The following is a 22,224-nucleotide window of genomic DNA, read 5'->3' as shown; positions in this document are numbered from 1 at the left end:
AACTTGCTCCTCAAGTTGGGACATGAGTATCCTCAGGAATAGTGAGATAATGTGCCAGAAGGCACGAATCTGATTTTGAAGAGGGGCTCTCTAACTCTGACACCCTTCAACTCCAAGCCCCAACCTCTAACACCTGCTTGTCTTCAGCCCTCCCTCACCATCTCCAACATTCTGCAAACCGTCCTGCCAATGCTTGGACCCCCTGACTCCCCTGGACAGAGTCAGGGTTTCTTCCTCCTCGTCCTGTTGTACCACAAGTCTTATCACTGTTGGTTCTTTCTCAGAACTAGACTGGAATCCCAGACAGGGGTTTTCATTTCTGTGCTTCAGTTATAGTGACTATCCTTCCATCCATCTGAGCATCCATCCACTCATGTACTTCCTTGTTCCAGAAAGTGTTAAAGTTACCTCAGTAGTTGTCAAATAAAAGGCATTCACTAAATATTTGTAAATTAATGAGCATCCTGGGACAGAAGTTGGTAGGAAGGGTGGGGTGTAGGCACTGCTGTCAAGAGCTCTAAGGACAACAGGGTCATCCCAGACTGTCTGTGGGGGGACAAATTCTTCCTTCCCCATCTGATGAACTCTCTCGGGGCAGGAAGCCTGGACATGCTGGCTAGGATGAAAGCTCAAACCATTTAGAGGTTCTTAACTTCTACGTGGCATGTGTAGCCCAGGAAATTAGAAATAAGACTGATTTAAATAAGCATATTGAAATTCACACACCGTTATACATATTCTCCTTTATATTTGTCTCCTTGAGAAATAAGGCATTTATTCTAATGATGTTAGCATTGCTCAAAACACTTTGACATTTCCCCTTTGAACCTGTTTTCAGAGCCAAACGCACAACATCCTTCAAATCTGTCTCATTAACTTAGTCTTGAGGTGTTTTTTTTTTCTTTTTTTGCGGTACGCGGGCCTCTCACCGCTGTGGCCTCTCCCGCTGCGGAGCACAGGCTCCGGACGTGCAGGCCCAGCGGCCATGGCCCACGGGCGGAGCCGCTCCGCGGCATGCGGGATCCTCCCGGACCGGGGCACGAACCCGTGTCCCCTGCATCGGCAAGCGGACCCCCAACCACTGCGCCACCAGGGAAGCCCAGTCTTGAGGTTTTGATACGATTAATACTGTCAAGCTTGATAACCTTTTCCACCAGACAAATCCAACTGGGCCCGTGAGACACAACTACTGAGCCTGCGCATCTGGAGCCTGTGCTCCGCAACAAGAGAGGCCGTGACAGTGAGAGGCTCGCGCACCGCGATGAAGAGTGGCCCCTGCTTGCCACAACTAGAGAAAACCCTCACACAGAAACGAAGACCCAACACAGCCAAAAATAAATAAATAAATAAATAAACAAATTTTTTTTTTAAAAATGAGTCTGGTTTTTCACATTTCTTTTGTAAAGATATCAAAGATATAGCTCATTGTAAGTTTTTCAAAGTCATATAAAGCAGTTTTTCACTTTTAATTCAAATGAAATCCAAGCTTCATTCTTAAACACACTGCATAAATATTAGAATACATGATGTAGTCATTTCCAAAGGGATAAAAAATTTCAGATAGCTTTTTACCTGGATTAGTTGTAATAATCGTTTTTGAGATTACAGTTGCTGTCATGCAGTTCCGAAATTTGTCAAAACTTATTCTTACATCTGAGGCAAATATTACTGTTTGGGAAAAAAGCCATTTTAAAATTATTACACAGGGGGATAAAAAAATGACAAATATTGAACGCAATCATTGAAGTATTATACCTGTTTCTCGTGGCACCCAGCTCTGTGCAAGTAGAATAGATTCATTATCCCAACTGCATGTGTTAAAAAAGAAGTGATAAAAATCAAATAAATTAGAAAAAAACTGGCAGTGACCACATTATTTACCAGAAAAAGGATGTCTTAATGGATGAGGTTAATAATCCCCCATATGGTCCAAGGCACAGTTAAGGATTTTGGCTTCTCCTGCATTTTGCAGGGCTACACTGCCTATTTCACAGAAAATTTAACACCTATGAAAATCATTCCTTTCAGCACCTTTCATCTCTAACAACTTCTGCTCCTTCAATTCCTTCTTTTCCTATCACCCAGGTCACTCCAGGCTAGTTAGAACTGAGTGACTACAAGTTTAAAAATTTTGAAGTCACTCTTTCCTGCCATTAAGGGAGGGCCCCCACCATGGATAAACTGCTCGGGGGACTTGATAGGTTGAAGTCCTGTTTCAAATTAAGTGCTTTCTTTGGTACCCAGGCATCTGGAGTCTAAACAATACCATGTTATACCCTGTGATGCTTCAGGATGTAGCCCTGCCCCACATCTGACACACTGGGAGCCCCATAGAACCCAGCCTGTGACAATGCTTGCTTTTCTACCATCTTTCCATGGCTTGGCTCCACGGTACCACCCAAGGAATCACAGAAAGTCTGGCTTGTTCTTTATCAATGAGACTTAGTAAATGACGATTTGTTACAAAACAGAGTACAATAATAAACAAGTTACAGTAGAGTCCATCTATGAAATCCCATGCCATCTAAAGATCTCATTTTAAGGTAATCATAGACTGTAATGACTCAACATACAAGAGAAAGGTTTATTTTTTAAATATCATTTCTATATCATTACTCCTCTCCTGATATGAAATCCATCATCTCCTGATGAAATTAAAATGTCTGACTTGGTGATAATAGCACAGATTTCACAGTTTGGAACAGATGTGGGAAGTTACCATATCATTGCAAAAGAAGGCTCTGTCTCATCATAGAGTTTAACTTCACACCTCTGGCCTTTTCTTTGGTCTGAAGTTGTAAAGTATTTTGGCTCTCCAACCTTAGAAATTGAAGAAAATCATTATTTTTCTTCACCTACAGTTGTAGAAGTACTTAAATATTTGTTGATGGAAATACTCAAATGTTTACCTTTTAAACAACAAATTAGAAATATCAAAATAGCTAGAATCACTAATATATATTTGATGATTTAACAGCATCTTTTATCTCTGAACCAGGTGTATTTAAGTTGTAAGTCACACACTTTGATTGAAGAGAGATACAGATATGTGTGCTTTAAGTCAAGACTGTGGGATCTTTTCACCATGTCAGAACAAATGCTCCATGAGAAGTCCCTGGGTGGCATCTATGTGGACTCAGTGAGGGTAGAAAGTACATTTTCAATATCTGTGTATCCCCATGGCTTAGCACAGGGCCTGGCACGGAGTTAATGTGATTGGATGAATTCATCTCTCTGGGCCTCAGTGTCCTCGTCTTGCTAGCCCAGGTATGGATATTGATACCCCCTTTGCTGCCTTCCTAGGGACAAGCTGGTGAGAATCGAATGAGGGATACATGGGAATGTGCTTTGATATACCGTCTGATTCAGTCCACACTGTGGTGTAAGAGGATCATGGACGTGGAGGTGAACTCAGGGGCCCTTCTGTGCCCTCAGGGAGTTCTCAATGGAACAGCAGCACCTCTGATGGTCACACAGCAATGGCCCAAGCATGGACAGTCAGCTGCCCCCTATGCCACTGTCCCCCATGCATCTATTGTCAGGGCTGAGCTCCTTAGGAAGGAGCTGAAGAAAGAGTCACAGCTGCCTGCAGAAGAGAGCATCTAGAAAGAAAGTCAAAGGAAAGGACAGCCAGAGTATGAGAGAGGCCTACCATATCACAGCATGCAAGAAAACTGTATGAAAAGGAGTTTTAAAGTGAAGAGACCTAAGTAGAGGCGAGAAGGAAGAAAACAGGTTAAATAAAAACGTAAAGATAAGGAAATGTAAGAGGGATGGAAGCAAAATGGGAGAAAAAAGGCATGAAAATAAAAGAAATAATATAATCCTATGAAAGGTGGTACCAGACTCAAGGGGTGGAGGCAGGAAGGGGGACATGGAAAAAGCTGTTGTAGGTTTTATATTCATACTGAGTTTTAGAAAATCCTTACTACATTGTGATATAATGGCATTATATGGAATTTCAGGGAAATTGAGAGATCATATCCTGCCTTTAAGTAAGATTGAACCTAAGTTGCCCAGAAATGAATTTTTCCCATTTTTCATGACTGTCATATCGGGTGTTTATTCCTCCATCCTGAATGATACTGAGTGTTCACTGTGTGGCAGGCACTGTGCTGGGCTGGGCTGGGCTGGGCTGGGGAACAACGCAGGCAGGCCTCTGTTGGCCTGTCACGGGGATAGTCGACACTCAGTCATTTAATATGGAAACGCAATTAGCAATTACTTACAACATTAACTATAAGTACCTAAATCTATTTCCCATTTTTTTGTCTTCTGATTATCATCATTCTGTATATTGAGAAATTCTTCTTGCTCCTTTATTTATGTACTTTATTTTGTGAAAATTTGCTCCCTGCCAAGTGATTCTAGTCTGTCCAATGGAGTTCAAAACTTGCTGCAATAATTGGGTAAGAGGGAGATGTGGAAGCAAAGGATGGTGAGACATTCCCCGGCACCCCATGGAGTGTCGTTCTGCCCTGGTTTTCAGCACCTGATGCTATGCATTAGCTCACAGGGCCCCTACTGCAGCACCGTGGGTTTCTCGCTCTCTCCCCCAACTCAGGACAGCTCTGAGAACACGCACTGAATTGATTCCTTGATTTATTCAACTTAGGCCCCTTCAAAGAACTTCCTGGAGATCTTAAAGTCAATGAATTTACCCTTTCTATCTGTGCCTTTTGTTTAACTCAAGTATGAAAAGCTCTCATATAGTTAGCGGATCATTTATGACTGTGTACTGCATTTAACATTCAAATACAATTTTATTTTGCTACTCATTCACAGGTAAAATGCTGCTTTCCCTTTAATGAGAAGTGTTATTTTCTAAATTCAATGGAGGATGCATCAAGATACAGAGGAAATTTTACTCCAGTTGATTATTACTTTCCAAACACAAATAAAATGATAGAACTCCCCCCACCAAATTGAACTTGGCTTTGTTGGGGTTTTAACTTACCGACCTCACAGCTGCAAGGACATTAATAATTCTCCCATCAAGACTGTGTCCGTTTGCAACAATGTCACCCAATGAATAATAATCACAAGACTCTTTAACAGGTAAGTATATCAAAGAAAGTAGCTTGGCATCCACTTCATAACTGGAACAAACTTTTACCATTGAGTGATTCTCACTGAGCAATAGTTTATAATCGCTAAATTGTAAAAACACACACCAAGAGTTAATATCAAATGATTTTCTAATAGAAAAATACTTCAAAGTTCACAGTTAAACTTTGGTTGTAACTTAAACTATATTTTAAAAATTATATTAAGAAGATTTATACTTTTCACTCTTAGAAACATTGAAAAGCTTTGTAAAATATTTTTTGTCTAAAATGTATTTTCATTAAGAAAATGTTTTAAAGACCAACTGGGTCTGAGTTTTAAGCACACTAATAGTCTGATCTTGCACAATACTGAGTTTCAGTTTCTTTCTCTGTAAAAAAAAAAAAGGGGTGTAAAAGCACTCTAAAACATTGTGTGTGTGGGGGGGGGGTGGATTTCCACCTCTATGACACTGACTGCCCTGCCTATGTGCTTCCCTTACCTCTGTGGTGCTCTGTAGGAACAGATGCACAATATTTACACAATTGAGGTGCTCTTCCCCTTCCAGCCAATCAACTTCCAAGTGTCCTCCATGGAGCATCTTTCTAGTCCTCTAATCCAGAGCCTCCCCCGCTCCCCCTCCCCCTGCTACTGCTTTAGGTGTTTCCCTCATCACTTCTCACCGAAACTACTGCTTGTCTCCTAAGCTTTGTTCCCCTACTGTCTGTCCTCAGGTAGCCAAAGTGATCTTCCTAAACCACGAATATGAATATATTTCCCATCTCCAAAGATCTTCTGGGCTAGCCATCACCAAAGCATGAAGTTGGTACAACAAGCAAAGCTGTCTGTGAAGTGTCTCTGCTTCTCTCTCGAGCTTCTCCTCCTGCTGTTCCCCTGCCTATATTCCAGCCACATCATATTCCTAGGCTATGAAACTACCACTTTAGAGAAGAACGTAGTCAAACATCAACAGTTTCATAAGGTTTAAACTACTATTAACTGTTCTGGAAAAGGCCAGGAGGTTTCATGTTTGTTCCCTCTGCCAAGGATGCTCTTCCCTCCCTCCATTCATGTGTTCATTCCATAAACACTTACTGAGAGCCTATTATGTGCCAGACCTTAGTCTAGGCACAGGGGGTACAGTGGTGAGGAAGACACACAAGACTTATGATCTCACGGAGTTTACATGCGTGAGAGGGAGACAGATAAGAACAATTAATCAAATAATCCCAGATAGTGATCAGGGTTATGATGGTACACATACACTGTGTACAGGACGAAGTCCTAGTAATGCAGACTGGAAGGGCTACTACAGACAGAGTAGGTGGGGGAAGATCTAAGGAGGTGACATTTAAGCTGACACTTCAATGAGAAGAGCAAATAAGATTGTTCTTTGCAGAGGGAAGTGAACATGCAATGCTGTTAGTGCAGAATGAGCCCAGGATGTTCATAAAGTGGAGGACTCTTCATGTGGCTGCAGAGAAATGAGACCTATAAGATGAGGTCAGAAAAATGGGTGCAGGTGCACGTGTAGTAGAGACTTTTGTGCCCACCCAGAGCTCTTTACCAGCTACTCCCTTCTCTCTCGAGATTTGCCCTCAGCCAGAAATACCTTTAAGCCTTCCCTCCTCTGCAGGAATAGGGGGTGGACTTCAACCAATAACTTGTAAATACAGGGTACAAAAGCCCAGGCCTCTTTCTTTAGGGTGGTACCACTTTGAGGTGCCACTCATGCTCCAGAGCTCCCATCTGGGTCAGGATGAGACTGGGCTCCTGCTGAACCTGCCTCTTTGCTCACCTTCCCCCCAGTGCTATCCTTACAGGCTGCTTCTAAGGGCTCTCCCTCAACAAATCATCTGCACAAAAATCCTCCTCTGGGCTCTACTTCCAGGTAACCTGAACTAAGATAGTAAGGCATGTGAAGAGAGTTATAAATTGAGATGAAAAAATGGATATATGACTTCCATGATTTACCTTTTCACTGTTCAGCTTTAATGTGACTAGAGTCAGATTTTTGTAATCTAAGAATGAGAATCAAAGCACTAAAAACAAAGCCATTTTTTATGTGATCCTATGTCAAAGTAAATTATTTCATAATCAAAGATAAATATTATGAAGCAGAATTAAACTCCTAATTTTCAAACTGAAGTATACACCTTTAATAAGCTCTCTGTTAATCTGACATACAAAAACTGATTAGTAATAATCATTCTGGCATAAACTTATTAGTAATAATCATTCTGACATAAAGTAGTAATCATTCTGACCTCTGTGCTAGATTTACCTAGGAGTTGCAGGGCTGAACTTTTCTTCTCTTTCTAATTCCTTTCTTTGGATCAGGGGATTTTCAATTATCACTAAAACAGAGGGGAAAATATGATGCTATTACAAAAAAGTAACACGATAAGTTTAAAAAATGAGTGTACATAACAATGAACATTACAATGTTATTTCTAATTTTGAGTTGGTGTTATGTATCCTTCATAATCATTTTCTTGTGGCACTGTGAGCAACAGAATCCTGGGGTATGACCAATCAATTTGATCTCAGATGACATTTCTTATATTTTGTGTTTAAATCCCAACATATGATCCACATTAATATTACTTTATTGAATAGTTACAGTGAACATTTGATTTGGTTACGACATGCCCTTCTATAAAATAAATTGATCTTCACCCAATTCACAGCTGTCCTCAAAAATAATAGTGGTAGTTAGAAAGAGCAATGCAAAATCTGGGTCCTGATTTGAGTCCCACAACTTATCAGCTTTATGACTTAACATTTTAGGGTTTTCATTTCCTATGGTCTATGTTAGAGTTTTATGTGCTCTATTTTGCTAATTCCTCACACAACCATCCCTCATTATTATCCCTTTTTCCAAATGAAGAAATTGAAGTTCACAGAGGTTAAATAACCTTCTTGAGGTATTATATCTAGAAAGTAGTAGAGTTGGAATTAGAACTGTTCTAATTCTATTTGTAATTCTAATTTAAAAATCTGTAATCTTTTCATTCTACCACACCAACATCTTATTTACTTCTATAAGCATCATCAGATTTACACCTTTAAAATCCCTTATCTCATTCATCCTCACAACAGCCATCAACATGGAACGTAGGTTAATACCGAAATGTATCTTTAGCTCTAGGTAACTAATGTTCTGGCATTCATCCAAGAAATTCATCCAAGAAATGTTTTGCTTGTAGGAGGAGTAGGGTGTGGACTTCAGCCAATAACTTGTAAATACAGGGTACAAAATCCCAGGCCTCTTTCTTTAGGGTGGTACCACTTTGAGGTGCCATTCATGCTCCAGAGCTCCCATCTGGGTCAGGATGAGACTGGGCTCCTGCTGAACCTGCCTCTTTGCTTACCTTCCCCCCAATGCTATCCTTACAGGCTGCTTCTAAGGGCCTGTAAAGTTTTTGCAAAGTTTGCAAAGTTTTCTGCCTTCATAGTTCATATGTTCAACTACCTTATTATTCAGTTAGAGAGATACTATATGTAATCCTGAAAGTTAATAATATGATTGGGTGCTGAGTAACTAGTATGGGTACTAGGCTGCTTGATACTGCAGGGTTGGAGAGGAGTAGTTTAATTGTCCGTGTTACCCTTTCCCTTCTTTTTTCTACCATGAAAGAGAACTGGTATACATGCTTTCTTGTTTCTTGTATGAGGCTAGAGCTGTCATCTATTGAGTGACTAAGTTCTACACTTTATAACAGGCACACTATCTCATTTAACATTCACAAGCATCTATAGGGTATTAATTCATAGTGGAGACCCAACAAGATTAAGAAATTTTCTCAAAGCCACAATGTAATAAAAGTTGGTACTTGGAATTGAATTCAGATCTGCCTGTTCTCAAAGTCTTGTTCTTTTCAATATACTACACTGTACCATAGAGGGCTATTGGGGTGGGTAGATGATATGAAAGATTTGGTATTTTAGGCTGAAGGTTTCTTAAAATCCATTAAAATTTCAAATATCTTTTATCAAAATCTATTTAGCATCCCTATTATAATTTTACAGGAAGATAAATGATTAGAGCCACAAGAGGGACTGATGCAAAGTGAAATAGAAATAAACCAAAGATCATAGAGTTACTTAGTAAAAATATGTGATTATCATGTTTGTATGTTTCAATTAAATGCTGAATGCCTTGTGTTATACTCTTAACACTTGACTTTTTTCTGGTAAGGTTCTTGAGAATAAGAATTGTGTCTCATTTCATTTTGAGTCCCTCAGTGTAGTTATCACAAACATATCATGGGAATAATACTGTAAGAGAAACAGTTTAAGAATCAATGCCAACTTACCACACTCCCCAACACGAAAGCTGTCAGAAAGTGATCTGATGTAATCTTCCTTGCCCCACGATGTTGCATTTACAAAATGGGTTGTTGAATCACGAATGGTGAAACTGAAAGTGTACCTTTCTGATCCAATATCTAAGGAAAAACCAACGCTTTTATTTTTCAAATGAAAATTTTTATTTTAACTTTGAACAAATATGATTATTTGATGCTAAAAACACTCAAACACATGGTGTAAAATATTATTTCAGATATAAATTATATAAGTTATGCTTTTATGAATTCAAAGCTGCCAAGGTAGATAACTCACCTCACTGTTACCCCTATGTTTCCTTTCCCCAGTTATCTGTATATTTGGAGGGAAATGACATGTAGGCTTGAACCATCCTGATATTAGCTTAGAGTCTCCATTTCTCTCTTACTGTTGTTTTAACCTAAGTCATAATTCAGATCTAAATTATTTCAAAACAAATAAACGTGTGCTGCTAAAAGATACCACTAGGGGTCAGCAAGTACTTTTTTTCCAAAATAAAATTTCTTTATTGTTTTGCTAATTTAAAAAGTAATACAGGGCTTCCCTGGTGACGCAGTGGTTGAGAGTCAGCCTGCCGATGCAGGGAACACTGGTTCGTGCCCCGATCCGGGAAGATCCCACATGCCGCAGAGCGGCTGGGCCCGTGAGCCATGGCTGCTGAGCCTGCGCCTCCGGAGCCTGTGCTCCACAACAGGAGAGGCCACAACAGTGAGAGGCCCGCGTACCGCAGAAAAAAAAAAAAAAAAAGTAATACAAAACAGCGTGGTACTGGCACAAAAACAGACACACAGATCAATGGAACAGGATAGAGCGCCCAGAAATAAACCCGCACACTTATGGTCAATTAATCTACAACAAAGGAGGCAAGAATCTACAATGGAGAAAAGACAGTCTCTTCAATAAGTGGTGCTGGGAAAACTGGACAGCTACACGTAAAAGAATGAAGTTAGAACATTCTCTAATACCATATACAAAATAAACTAAAAATGGATTAAAGACCTAAATGTAAGACCAGATACCATAAAACTCCTAGAGGAAAACATAGGCAGAACACTCTTTCACATAAATTGTGTCAATATTTTATTGGATCCATTCCTAAAACAAAGGCAATAAAAGCAAAAATAAACAAATGGAACCTAATTAAACCTAAACGCTTTTGCACAGCAAAGGAAACCATCAACAAAATGAAAAGACAAACTACTGAATGGGAGAAAATATTTGCAAATGATATAAACAATAAGGGGTTAATATCCAACATACATCAACAGCTCATACAACTCAACATCAAAAAAACTAACAACCCAATTTAAAAACTAGGTAGAAGAACTGAATAGACATACTTCCAAAGAGGAAATGCAGATGGCCAACAGGCACATGAAAAGATGTTCAATATCACTAATTATCAGGGAAATACAAATCAAAACAACAATGAGCTATCACCTCACACCTGTCAGAATGGCTATCGTCAAAAAGAACACAAATGGGCTTCCCTGGTGGCGCAGTGGTTGAGAGTCCGCCTGCCGATGCAGGGGACACGGGTTCGAGCCCCGGTCCGGGAAGATCCCACATGCCGCGGAGTGGCTTAGCCCGTGAGCCATGGCCGCTGAGCCTGCGCGTCCAGAGCCTGTGCTCCGCAACGGGAGAGGCCACAACAGTGAGAGGCCCACGTACCGCAAAAAAAAAAAAAAAAAAAGAACACAAATAACAAACGCTGGCGAGAATGTAAAAAGGGAACCTTGTACACTGTTGGTGGGAATGTAAATTGGTGCAGCCACTGTGCGAATCAGTATGGACGCATCTCAAAAAACTAAAAATAGAACTACCATATGACCCAGCGATTCCACTTCTGAGAATGTATCTGAAAAAAACAAAAACACTAATTTGAAAAGATACATGCACCCCAATGTTCATAGCAGCATTATTTACAATCGCCAAGACATGAAAGCAAACTAAGTGTCCATCACCAGATGAATAAAGAAGTTGTGAGAGATATATATATATATATATATACATATATATATATATATATATACACACACACACACATATATATATGCACAATGAAATTTTTACTCAGCTATATAAAACAATGAAATGTTACCATTTGCAGCAGCATGGATAGACTTGGAGGGCATTATGCTAAGTCAAATAAGTCAGACAAAAGACAAATACTGTATGACATCATTTATATGTGGAATCTAAAAAATACAACAAACTAGTGAATATAACAAAAAAGCAGAATCACAGATAGTGGTTACCAGTGGGGAGACGGACGGAGGGAAGGAGGGAAGGAGGGAAGGAGGGAAGGGGGGAAGGGGGGAAGGGGGGAAGGAGAGAGGGGCAATATAGGGGTAGGGGATTAAGAGGTACAAACTTCTAGGTACAAAATAAGCTACAAAGATATACTATACAACACGTGGAATACAGCAAGTATTTTATAATAACTACAATGAAATATAACCTTTAAAATTGTAAATCACTATACTGTATACCTGTAAGTTCTATAATACTATATATCAACTATACTTCAATTTTAAAAGTTTTTAAAAAGTAATACAACCTAACATACAAATGCACATTATAGATATCTATTGAACTGTGATTAGTGCTTACCTTTGGGGTGGGGGCTGGGATGGGAAAAGTTGAGGGTTAAATGAAGAATTTCTCTTTTTGACTCTATGACCTTCTGCACTGCTTGAATTTTTTATGACAATATATTGATATGTGTAATGTTTTTTAAAGTCAGTAAGCATATCTTCTCCAAAAAAGGAATACTGTACAGACAATTATAAAAAACAGTCAAACACTACAGAAATGGTACCCTACTCTCACCGTCTAATAGGTGAAAATTTTATTTCATTGCTGTAATTTAAGCAAATATATAAATATTGACCTTTTCTAATTCATATATTTCAAGTTATTCCTTTTACAGCTTAGAAAACAGAGATGCAGGATTTCTCAAACTATTCAAGTGGTAATTCTGATCTAATTAATTATGATGCAGTAAAGAGAAGACAAACGAGTATGGGTGGGAGATGACATCTTTGTTATTTACCTCAAAAATAACAACAGAATATTATAAAAAATAAAATGAAAATAAAGGTACCTATCACTACACCATAAGTCAATTAACACAGCCACAATTAATTGTCTTCTTCTGTCAAAATTACTGGCTGGCTGACTAGAGCTCGGATTCCCTCAGGCTGTTTAGAAGGACTTATACTGTACCTTTTAATAAAAAGCATTGACACTTCAAAAGCTAATAATAGTGAATTGCTACTTTTGGCATTCTATAGTTTATCTCTGCATGTAAACTACAAAAGTTTGAGAGTCAGTTGATTTTAAAAATCCAATTTTAGTCTCGGATTGTGTTTCCATAGTCCTAAAATTCTTGCACAGTTCAAGCAACTCAATAAGAACCACTAAAGCCAAACTTAACTGTATTTTCCACATGTGAAAGATGATTTTTTTCCACTGAATTGTCTGGTTCTTTGAGTAAATACATAGATACTGCTGCCATACTTCTCTCGCTCAACACTGTCAGGACATATCCCTGCTGGAAAACCTTCCTCCTTATCACTTTCTGTCTTCTATGAAGATTTACCTGTGTACTTGTATCTCTTAGGCTGATATTGATAGTTAACATGGAGTTCTTACTGTGCCTTACACACCCTTCCATGTATGAGCTCATTTAATTCTCATCCCAGCTTTATTTACCCCGATTTCACAGCTGTACATAGAATAGATCTCAGATGACTCGTGCTGAGCCCAGTCAAACTAGCTCCACGTCCATCCTTTCAGACACTTTGATAACTGAGGATGATGAGACTACATACAATGTCTCTCTCTCTTACCTTTCCACCAGGTTTTACACAGTGGAGGTGCTCAATAAGTACTCGTTGATACACATTAATGAGTTGACCAATTTAGCTATTTTAGTACTGTATACACAGCTTTTTAAATTGTGTTTTAGAGATATCAAATAAAATCATTAAGAATGATTTAAGGCCACACATGTGGCCTTAAATCAAGTACTTTACCATGCAATAGGGAACATGGCTGTTGCTCTTAGGGAGTTAAACAGGCATGAGAAATTTAATCACTTAAATATATTTTGCTGTAGTCATAAGCCACAGTTGATGAAAAATGAAGCAAAGAGTTAAACAGAACTCAGCTTTTTCTGTCTGGAAAGCCTTTGACATCTGTTTTTCCAATAACTATGCCGATTATTTTCTGAAAAACAAAAAGGTTATAGAAGACAAATATTAAACACAGATGGAGATGGTAAATTTAATTTCATGGACTTGTTATATTTTACTGGCTCTAACAAACATTTTTAACTAGGAACCATTTAAATGTATTTATTCCAGACAAACATCTAAAACAACTTCATAAATGTTCAGCTCCACAAGGAGTAGTACAAAGTAATAAGACAGTTAACTGATATTACAAATATAATCATTTAATACTTAGTATGTTTCTACTTTATTTTCAATCATTAGGTGGAGCACAGTAACTGGCCTATGCTATCAGTCCTTACTGAATTCATTCAAAGCACATGTATAATGCAATTTAATTTGCCATGGTCTTCAAAGCTTTCTTTTATATAGGGTTTTCTAACAATCCACATAAAATTGCTTAGCTTCTTAATGCAAACATGCTGGACAGTAACATAAATTAGATTGTAACAAAACTTGCATATTGCTGCTAATAAATCTAAGCTCTGAAGTCCTAGATCTTAAACCTTAAAGATATTAACATCTTTAAAAATTTTAAAGTTCTCTTCAGTGACTAACAAAGAAAAATTAAGTATTTTTTAAATGTTTTAAGAAATAAAAATAACTACCTTTTTCTGAAAGGATGAATTTATATCACTAATTCTAGCAACTGATTTTAACCTTGCAATAATCTGTTACATTTAAAATACATTCAAGGACTTCCCTGGTGGTGCAGTGGTTAAGAATCCGCCTGCCAATGCAGGGGACACAGGTTTGAGCCCTGGTCTGGAAAGTTCCCACACGCCAGGGAGCAACTAAGCCATGCACCACAACAAAGTGAGCCTGTGCTCTAGAGCCCGCGTGCCACAACTCCTGAAGCCTGCATGCCTAGAGCCCGTGCTCCGCAACAAAGAGAAGCCACCACGGTGAGAAGCCCACGCACTGCAATGAAGAGTAACCCCCACTTGCTGCAGCTAGAGAAAGCCCGCGCACAGAAGCAAAGACCCAACGCAGCCAAAATAAATCTGAAAAAAATATAAATAAAATACATTCAAGCTTTTAAGACTACCACATCCTAGCTGAGCTATTAGCTAGTCTTATTACATTTAGACATATTACTATTATTTCTTTAAATTCCATATGCATGCAGATCTCACTGAATTTTGTTGGGAAAACAACTAATGGAAATATTGAGTAAAATTTTCTAACTGAAGAGGCAATTAGCAAATAGTTTACCTTTCAAGAAAAACTGTAACATCAATAATTATTTTTAACATTAATAAAGTTTAAATTGCAAATTATTGAAGTTATATGTAAATTTATCCCATTTTAAGAAATATGATTTGCAAATTCTAAATGTAAACCGCAGACTGCTGGGGGTAGGAAAAGTAAGGCAGTATGATAATTGCTTTACAATGAATTCTTCACCTTATAAGATGATTCCACCTAGATTTCTTTTAAATAAATAACAATCTAGGCATACTTGACATGACTGATTCCCCCACAATCCCTTCCCCCAAAATGAATTTTCACATAATGATTTCAGAAATATATCTTTTGTGTACCTTTATGTCATAAAAGCAGCATAATAGCAAGTATTTCAGTATATAACTTGGGCAATTTGACTAGAGAATAGATACTGCTGAACGACAATGTTTTAATTTTATAATGCTAAATTTGAGTACTCATTAAATATTTAATTAAAATATAGTACAAGGACTTCCCTGGTGGCGCAGTGGTTAAGAATCTGCCTGCCAGTGCAGTGGACACAGGTTTGATCCCTGGTCTGGGAAGATCACACATGCCGCAGAGCAACTAAGCCCATGCACCGCAACTACTGAGCCTGCGCTCTAGAGCCTGCGAGCTACAACTTCTGAAGCCCGTGTACCTAGAGCCCGTGCTCTGCAACAACAGAAGTCACCACAATGAGAAGCCCACGCACCACAACAAAGAGTAGCCCCAGCTCACAGCAAGTAGAGAAAGCCCGTGCAGCAAAGAAGACCCAATGCAGCCAAAAATAAATAAATAAAATAAAATATAATACAAGTAAACTTTTGATAATTTTTAACAATCGCTAGTCATATCTACAATCTCCTAATCCGTAGACAAAAGAAAGACTAATTTTCATTTAGCTGGCATAAATACAAAGAAGTTTAGGAGTGTTTAATATCTAACAATAACTAATGCAGTATCTGTATACTTGTCAATTATACAAGCACGTGTTGAAACGAATCAATAATGTTGACATAATGTAATATTACCACCTAAAGTTTGAACAGAGATCAAATGAACCACTACCACCACTGAAACCTACCAGATTAGCCATATTTGGATGCAGGTCTGAAAGTGCAGTAAAGTTCTTTGATGCAATGGAGTTAGCCATTCTTTTATCTGCATATTAGAAAATATAACTTAGATGCATAAATTAAACAACTGAAATAAACCTTGAAAAATTCCAAGACTGAAAAAAGAATTTATTAGGAAAGTACTGGATATTCTACTCATTCTTTGGGAAAACTTTATGTTACAACAATGAAATGCAAGTTAGATTCAACCTGTAAAAAGCATGTTTCAAAATGTCCACTTAAAGTTTTGAATGATAGAGTTAGGTTTAAATTTTTAACTTTCACTTTTCAAAAAAATAATTTAGCAATATTTGAGCCCCCTGCAAATTTAGTTTCAGATGAGAAATGATTCAATGGGACATTTGCAGATTTAAATATTTATTACCATAAAGCCTACTTTAAAAAAACATAGCAAAACTCTATTGTAACCACCTTGAATCATGCATTTAGTTACACTGTGTAAGGGTAGTACTTTATCCTCACCTCTGGATGGTAAGTAAGCTCCATCAGGGCAGAGGTAGGATCTTACAAATTTTTTGTATGTGCATTTCAATGCTACCTTGCACGTAAAAAGCACTCAATAAATAAATGAAATGGTGGCTTGTCCCTCAATATCATCACTAGAAAAGGTTTTAGTGTAATAACAACTGTCAGCTACACCAAACTAGCAGATTTACTCCATTTCACTTCATATTACGTGGCCTCTTTAACAGTGAATGCCCTCAGCTACAGGCTGCACTTTCAGGACATGTCGCATAATACGTTTCAGGAAGACTGTGGAGTTAGTCAAATATGATTATGAATTCCAGCGCCACTAGTTTGTAGTCAAATGTTTTGAATTACTGAGCTTTAATTTCTTCATCCACAAAATATGGATAACATCTACCCTACAGGGTTGTTGTGAGAATTCAAAATAATGTACGTAAGGTGCCTAGATGTTCACAGGCTCTTGACAGATGAGAACACTGCTTTTCATTCTTATCCAATGTAGCAGCTTCTGCATTCAAGCCAGAATAAACAATGGGGAATTAAGCAGCTTTAAGGTCCTACTTATTCTTCGGCCTAGTCTATCTGGCTTACTATGCAATTTCAGTCTCTGAAATTCTTGACAAACCCTGATGGATTCATTCATTCATCCATCCACTCAACAAACATTTATTGAGAGCCTGTCAAGTGCTACACACTTGAGGTTAGAGAGGAAGAACTATTCAGTAGCCAGATTTTGTGTAAAAACACTATCCATCTACATATTGAGTTCTCCAAATTTTTACCCCTTAATATCTCTTGGTGGTTATTGACTTACAAGTAATATCACATGAACTCTTTGAAGTTCCTTCACTTTCTACTATTATTCAAAATATATGGTGATATACCTTAGTGTCTGTCTACCAAAAAAATGACAACTTGCTTCTCTACACGGACATTTTGAGAAATACAAAATTACCATGAAATAAAGAGCTCAATATGGTGATACAGAGATTATACGATTCAACAGCAACTACTGTCCCTTCTACTTTCCAAATATATTTTAAATGTCTCCTTTTCTCCATCTCCGATGCCATCTCCTCAGCCCAAGGCTCAGTCATTTCTCATCTAGAGTACTGCAATTACCTGGTTTTTATACATAGTTTATTCATTCAACATGCGTCGGTTGAGTGTCTGATATGTATCAGGCCCTGAATCAGGATGGGGGATGGCTCAGAGAGCAGCAACGAAAACAGAGGGCCAGATGTGGGACTAGTGGCCTCAAGGCCACTGACTCAGATACTTGATAAGGGTAAAAGGAAAGAAGAGGTGGTGGTGAACCTAGTCTGGTTAAGGTAACATGATGGCAATGTAACAGGTAATAGTTGTGGCGTGTCTACTATGAGGCTGACCCTATACCACAGACTAGATACACCATGACCATCTCTGACAGCCCCCCAGCCCAGGTCTCCCAAATTCCCTTCCCTGAGTTCTGTGCCCTCCTCCTACTTTTGAAGGGCAACCTCCCGCCTGGACCGGAGCCCAGTCTGACCTGGCCAATTCCTCCCAGGGCCTTCCTGGTCCCTTGCTTTAGGTTTCATGAGGGCATGGTAGGGCCCAAGCCCCTCATGCTCCTACTTGCTACAGCTTTCCTCCAGAGGACAAAGCTGCACTGCTTGGTCCTTACTCTCGTTGTGGCTCTGGAAAAAGAGAAGGGGACTCTGGACCCAGACAAGGAAGAGGCATTGCTAGCTGCTGGCTCTGAGAAGGTGTCTGACCCACAGGTCAGCTGAGGCTGTCAGTCAGACTCTCAGGGCAAACCCCACCAACTTTCTGATTTTGATACCATTGTCTCAAATTCTGAGCAGGCCAGAGTGAGCAGACCTGGGGCCTTGGTATACACAGTTTCCTCTTCCTTGAGCATCCTCTCCAATCCCACCCTCACATCTTCCCAAGACAGGATCTTCAGCATTCTTTGGATCTCAAGGAGAAGACTTTCCTACTACCCTCCTTCAAGTATCCCCCAGCTTCTATTCCCTCTCTTAGCATTCCTAATTCATAATTGTTGCTTGTGTGCTGTCTTTCTCCCTCATCACAGAGTGGGGTCTATGATGATAGGCTGTAATGTGAAATTGTTGCTATAATTAACTTTTTGGATAAATAGAATTTTAGTTAACAGCTAATTTTACATTTATATCCAGCATTTAAATTATAGAAACAAGTACAGTTTATATCCTGCTATTCTAGATAAATAGAGCTTTCAAACAGCTCAGCAATGATGGTCCTATAATTTGCTATTTTACTCTGTGCTGGGGCTACTACAGAGAAGTCCTCTTTATGCGGTTATTTCTATACATGGAAATCCCCCCAAACTTTCATCACAAACCAAAGATTTTCTAACAAACTTTGACAAAATTGGTCACCTCTCACAGAGGGGAACAGTTGCTCAATTATCTTTATAAATCCATTTCAAAAAAGTAGATTTTACTCCTCTTACTGCTTCAATGGGAACTCAGCAAGTTTTGCACTTTTTTTAAGTTTTTTTTTTTTTTTTCCCGGCCCCATCGTGTGGCTTGTGGGATTTCAGTTCCCCAACCAGGGAATGAACCAGGCCACGGCAGTGAAAGGGCCAAGTCCTAACCACTAGACCACCCACCAGCGCACTCCCTGTATTTTGAAATTCTAGAAGAACGCTTGTTAATAACCTTTCAAGGTAGTTTCAAATTTTCTAACTAAAAGCTGTTTTGAAAAAAAGAAGAAGAGAAAGAGAGAGAAAGAAAGAGGGAGGGAGGAAGGAAGGAAGGAGAGAAAAAGAAAGGAAGGAATGAATGAAGGAAGGGAGGGAGGGAGGAAGGAAGGGAGGGAGGAAAGAAAGAGGAAACATGCATGACTTGCATTCAAATACCATTTCCCAAAGTTTATCATTTCACGCCCTCCTCACACTTTTGCACCTTATAGATGATAAGTCCAGCGCTTGGCAAACAGGGATTGAAAGCGGTCCCTTTGAAACCCTGAGGTGAAATGCGACTCTTCTCCCTATTCACTCTGTTTTAAAATGTATTCTGAAGATTCCAACTCTATGACATTCCGGAAAAGGCAAAACTGTAGAGACAGCACACCACCTAAAGTTGCGGGAGGGAGGGGTGAGTCGTGGGTAGGGAGTTTCCGAGGCAGTGAAACTGCTCTGAAGGATCCTGTAACCCTGTGTGTCCTTAGGCATCTGTCAAACCCACAGAATGTCCAACACCAAGCGCGAACCCTAACGTAAGCCAGTCTCTGGGGGGAACTCATTTTTGAGTCACTGCAGGACGTGGGTATATATCTCGCATAATTACACCCCCGCGTCTGCACTCGCCGCGCTCTACGCGGACGTCCACACTCTAAGGTGTTCTGCGTGTTTCTACGTGACTGTGTCCCCGCGTGTTTGGACTAGAAGCCGAGGTCACCTGCCCGCTTCGCATCCGGGCGTGTTCTACGAACCCTAACCCGCCGGCTTCCACCGCGCGGGGAGACGGGGGTGGCCCGAGGGCCGGCCAGGACTCGGGGCCGGGGGCTCGGCGCAGGCCTCGCCTTCGTCACCACCCGCCAAGTGCGCGGGCAGCTGGGAGGGGAGGCCGCTCCCACCGCGGACGCCGCAGCCCTGAGATCCGCCCTCAGGAGCGGACGAGAGCCAGCCATCCGCCGCCCACAGCCGCGCGGGACCCGCCGCCCGCCGCCACCGGGCTTCACCTCAGGCGTCCGCGCCGGCTTCTCCCGGGAGCGCTCGCTTAGCCGCTCCTCGCACCTGGACAGCGGTCCGCCACACACAGGCCCCACCCGGCCGCTTCTCCACAGCGCGTTCGGCCCACAACCCAACAGCTCGACTACGGTCGCGCGAGGAATGCCGCGCGACCGTTAGCGCAGGCCCCGCCCCGCCTCGCGCTGGCCCCGCCCGTCCCGAGAGCCGACTCCACCCACGCCGACTCTGCCCCGACTCCGCCGACCTCAGACTTCGCCCCCGAATCCGCCCCGAATCCGCCCTCCCCGCCCCACGAGCTCCGACTCCACCCACGCCCGGGCTCTGCTCCGACCCCCCAGCTCCGACCCCACCCCCGCCCCGCCCCCGAACTCCGATTCCACACACGCCCTGACACCCCCAGAGTTCTAACTCCTATCCCGCCCCGCCCCTGCGTCCTGACTCCGCCCTCGACCCTGCCCTGTTCCCTCGGGCTGCATTGAGGGCCTCCGTCCTTCTGGAGTGCGGGTCATGAGGAGCGAGACTCCGGGAGGCTGGGCGCGAGTGGTTCCCGTTTCTTTCCTTTCCCGGGGCCCCAAGCCTGTCCTCCAGACTCGAGGACCCTCCGGGGCGGGAGTGCGGGGTGCTAAGAACCAGGCGCCCAGGAAGATGCTGGGGATCTTTTCTGCTGAAACACGGCAGAAATGCAGGAGGCGTTGCTATAGAAAGTGCAGCAGCTGAATGCACACCTACAAACAAGTGCTAGTGAAACCGGGGAAATCTGGAAAAGACTGGGTGTGTCTACTTCAGTAACCTAGTTGTGAGCTTGCAGGATGTTCTGATTGGGGAGAAGTGGATCAAGTGTAGCAGGGATCTCTATTTTTTCTTATACTGCGTGTGACTCTATCTCAAAAGAAGAGTGCATGGAAGAAAAGGGTGCATGATTGCTCATAAGGCTTTTAGAAGGGGAGTGGGTGCTGGATGCAGACCCTGTCACCTGATGGGGGAGTGTGAAGGAAGGCCAGGCTGCTAGAACAATAACGATAAATACTGATGACGCTATTTATATCATTTCAAATATATACATATAGATATACACTATAAGTATAATTTGATGTGCTAAATATTGAGCTTAGGTGAACCTGATAAAACATCGCTAGATTTTTAGTTAGTACCATTTGGAAATCTTTTTAGTCTGACTTATAAACTAATTTTTGTTAATAGAGTACTAATCAGGGGCAAATAAGTTAAGATCCAATAACAAAATCCTTTAAATTTGTCACCAACGACTGTCCACATGTAGCATTACTTAAATTATTGAGCTTCTTTCTTTAAAAGGAAAAACAACTTTGATACTTATTAAACAACCATATACGACAAAAGAAAAATACAACATCAGGGGCAAGTCTTATGTAGTTATCAAAACATAGTGTTTTTTTGTTCGTGTGTGTGTGTGTGTGTGTGGTTTTTTGTGGGGTTTTTTTGGCAGTGCTGTACGGTTTCCAGGATCTTAGTTTCCTGACCAGGGATTGAACTCAAGCCCCAGCAGTGAGAGCACCGAGTCCTAACCACTGGACAGCCAGGGAATTCCTTCCTTTGTTAGTTTTTAATTTCCTAAATAATAGTGGAAAGGAAAATGAAGTACCTGCATTCCCACCACTTAAGATTTAATAGAGGGCTTCCCTGGTGGCTCAGTGGTTGAGAGTCCGCCTGCCGATGCAGGGGACACGGGTTCGTGCCCCGGTCTGGGAAGATCCCACATGCCGCGGAGCGGCTGGGCCCGTGAGCCATGGCCGCTGAGCCTGCGCGTCCGGAGTCTGTGCTCCGCAGCGGGAGAGGCCACAACGGTGAGAGGCCCAAGTACCGCAAAAAAAAAAAAAAAAAAAAAAAAAATTTAATAGAGAAAGCTTTAAAATTTTTTCCATATTCCTTTCTAGTCTTTGTCTTCACAAGAACTTGCATTGATCTTCCCTAAAGATTTTAAGTCAATTCTAAAGAAAAAAAAAAAGGTATAGAAATAGTTTGCATGCACTTTTCATTTGAGCCTCAGTAGGGGAATAATATTTTAAATTTTTGTTTTTATTTT

At 40.7% G+C, this 22,224-nt stretch overlaps 1 protein-coding gene across 3 annotated transcripts in view; it reads right to left on the bottom strand.

Annotated features, from left to right (window-relative positions):
* Window positions 1-20,290, bottom strand: part of MEIOB (meiosis specific with OB-fold) — a 29,891-nt gene extending 9,601 nt beyond the window's left edge. The window contains exons 1-9 of one of the 3 annotated variants that reach the window (XM_027117843.1): window positions 20,153-20,290; window positions 15,928-16,004; window positions 13,572-13,629; window positions 9,366-9,497; window positions 7,331-7,403; window positions 4,958-5,153; window positions 2,720-2,820; window positions 1,756-1,808; window positions 1,573-1,668 (exon numbers count right to left, since the gene is read on the bottom strand). In XM_027117843.1, coding sequence (XP_026973644.1) covers window positions 1,573-1,668; window positions 1,756-1,808; window positions 2,720-2,820; window positions 4,958-5,153; window positions 7,331-7,403; window positions 9,366-9,497; window positions 13,572-13,629; window positions 15,928-15,996 — 778 coding nt within the window. In that variant the 5' untranslated portion in view covers window positions 15,997-16,004; window positions 20,153-20,290. The remainder of the gene's footprint in view (window positions 1-1,572; window positions 1,669-1,755; window positions 1,809-2,719; window positions 2,821-4,957; window positions 5,154-7,330; window positions 7,404-9,365; window positions 9,498-13,571; window positions 13,630-15,927; window positions 16,005-20,152) is intronic. The other 2 variants (XM_027117844.1, XM_027117845.1) reach the window with 2 other exon arrangements.
* Window positions 20,291-22,224: the final 1,934 nt, after the last annotated feature.

Source organism: Aethalodelphis obliquidens, unplaced genomic scaffold, assembly GCF_003676395.1.
Source record: "Aethalodelphis obliquidens isolate GAN/ISIS:26980383/991018 unplaced genomic scaffold, ASM367639v1 scaffold18, whole genome shotgun sequence".
In the NCBI taxonomy this organism is placed as follows: Eukaryota; Metazoa; Chordata; class Mammalia; order Artiodactyla; family Delphinidae; genus Aethalodelphis; species Aethalodelphis obliquidens.
The sequence above is the reverse complement of the archived record's forward strand: the minus strand, read 5'-3'. Positions and strand labels throughout refer to the sequence as shown.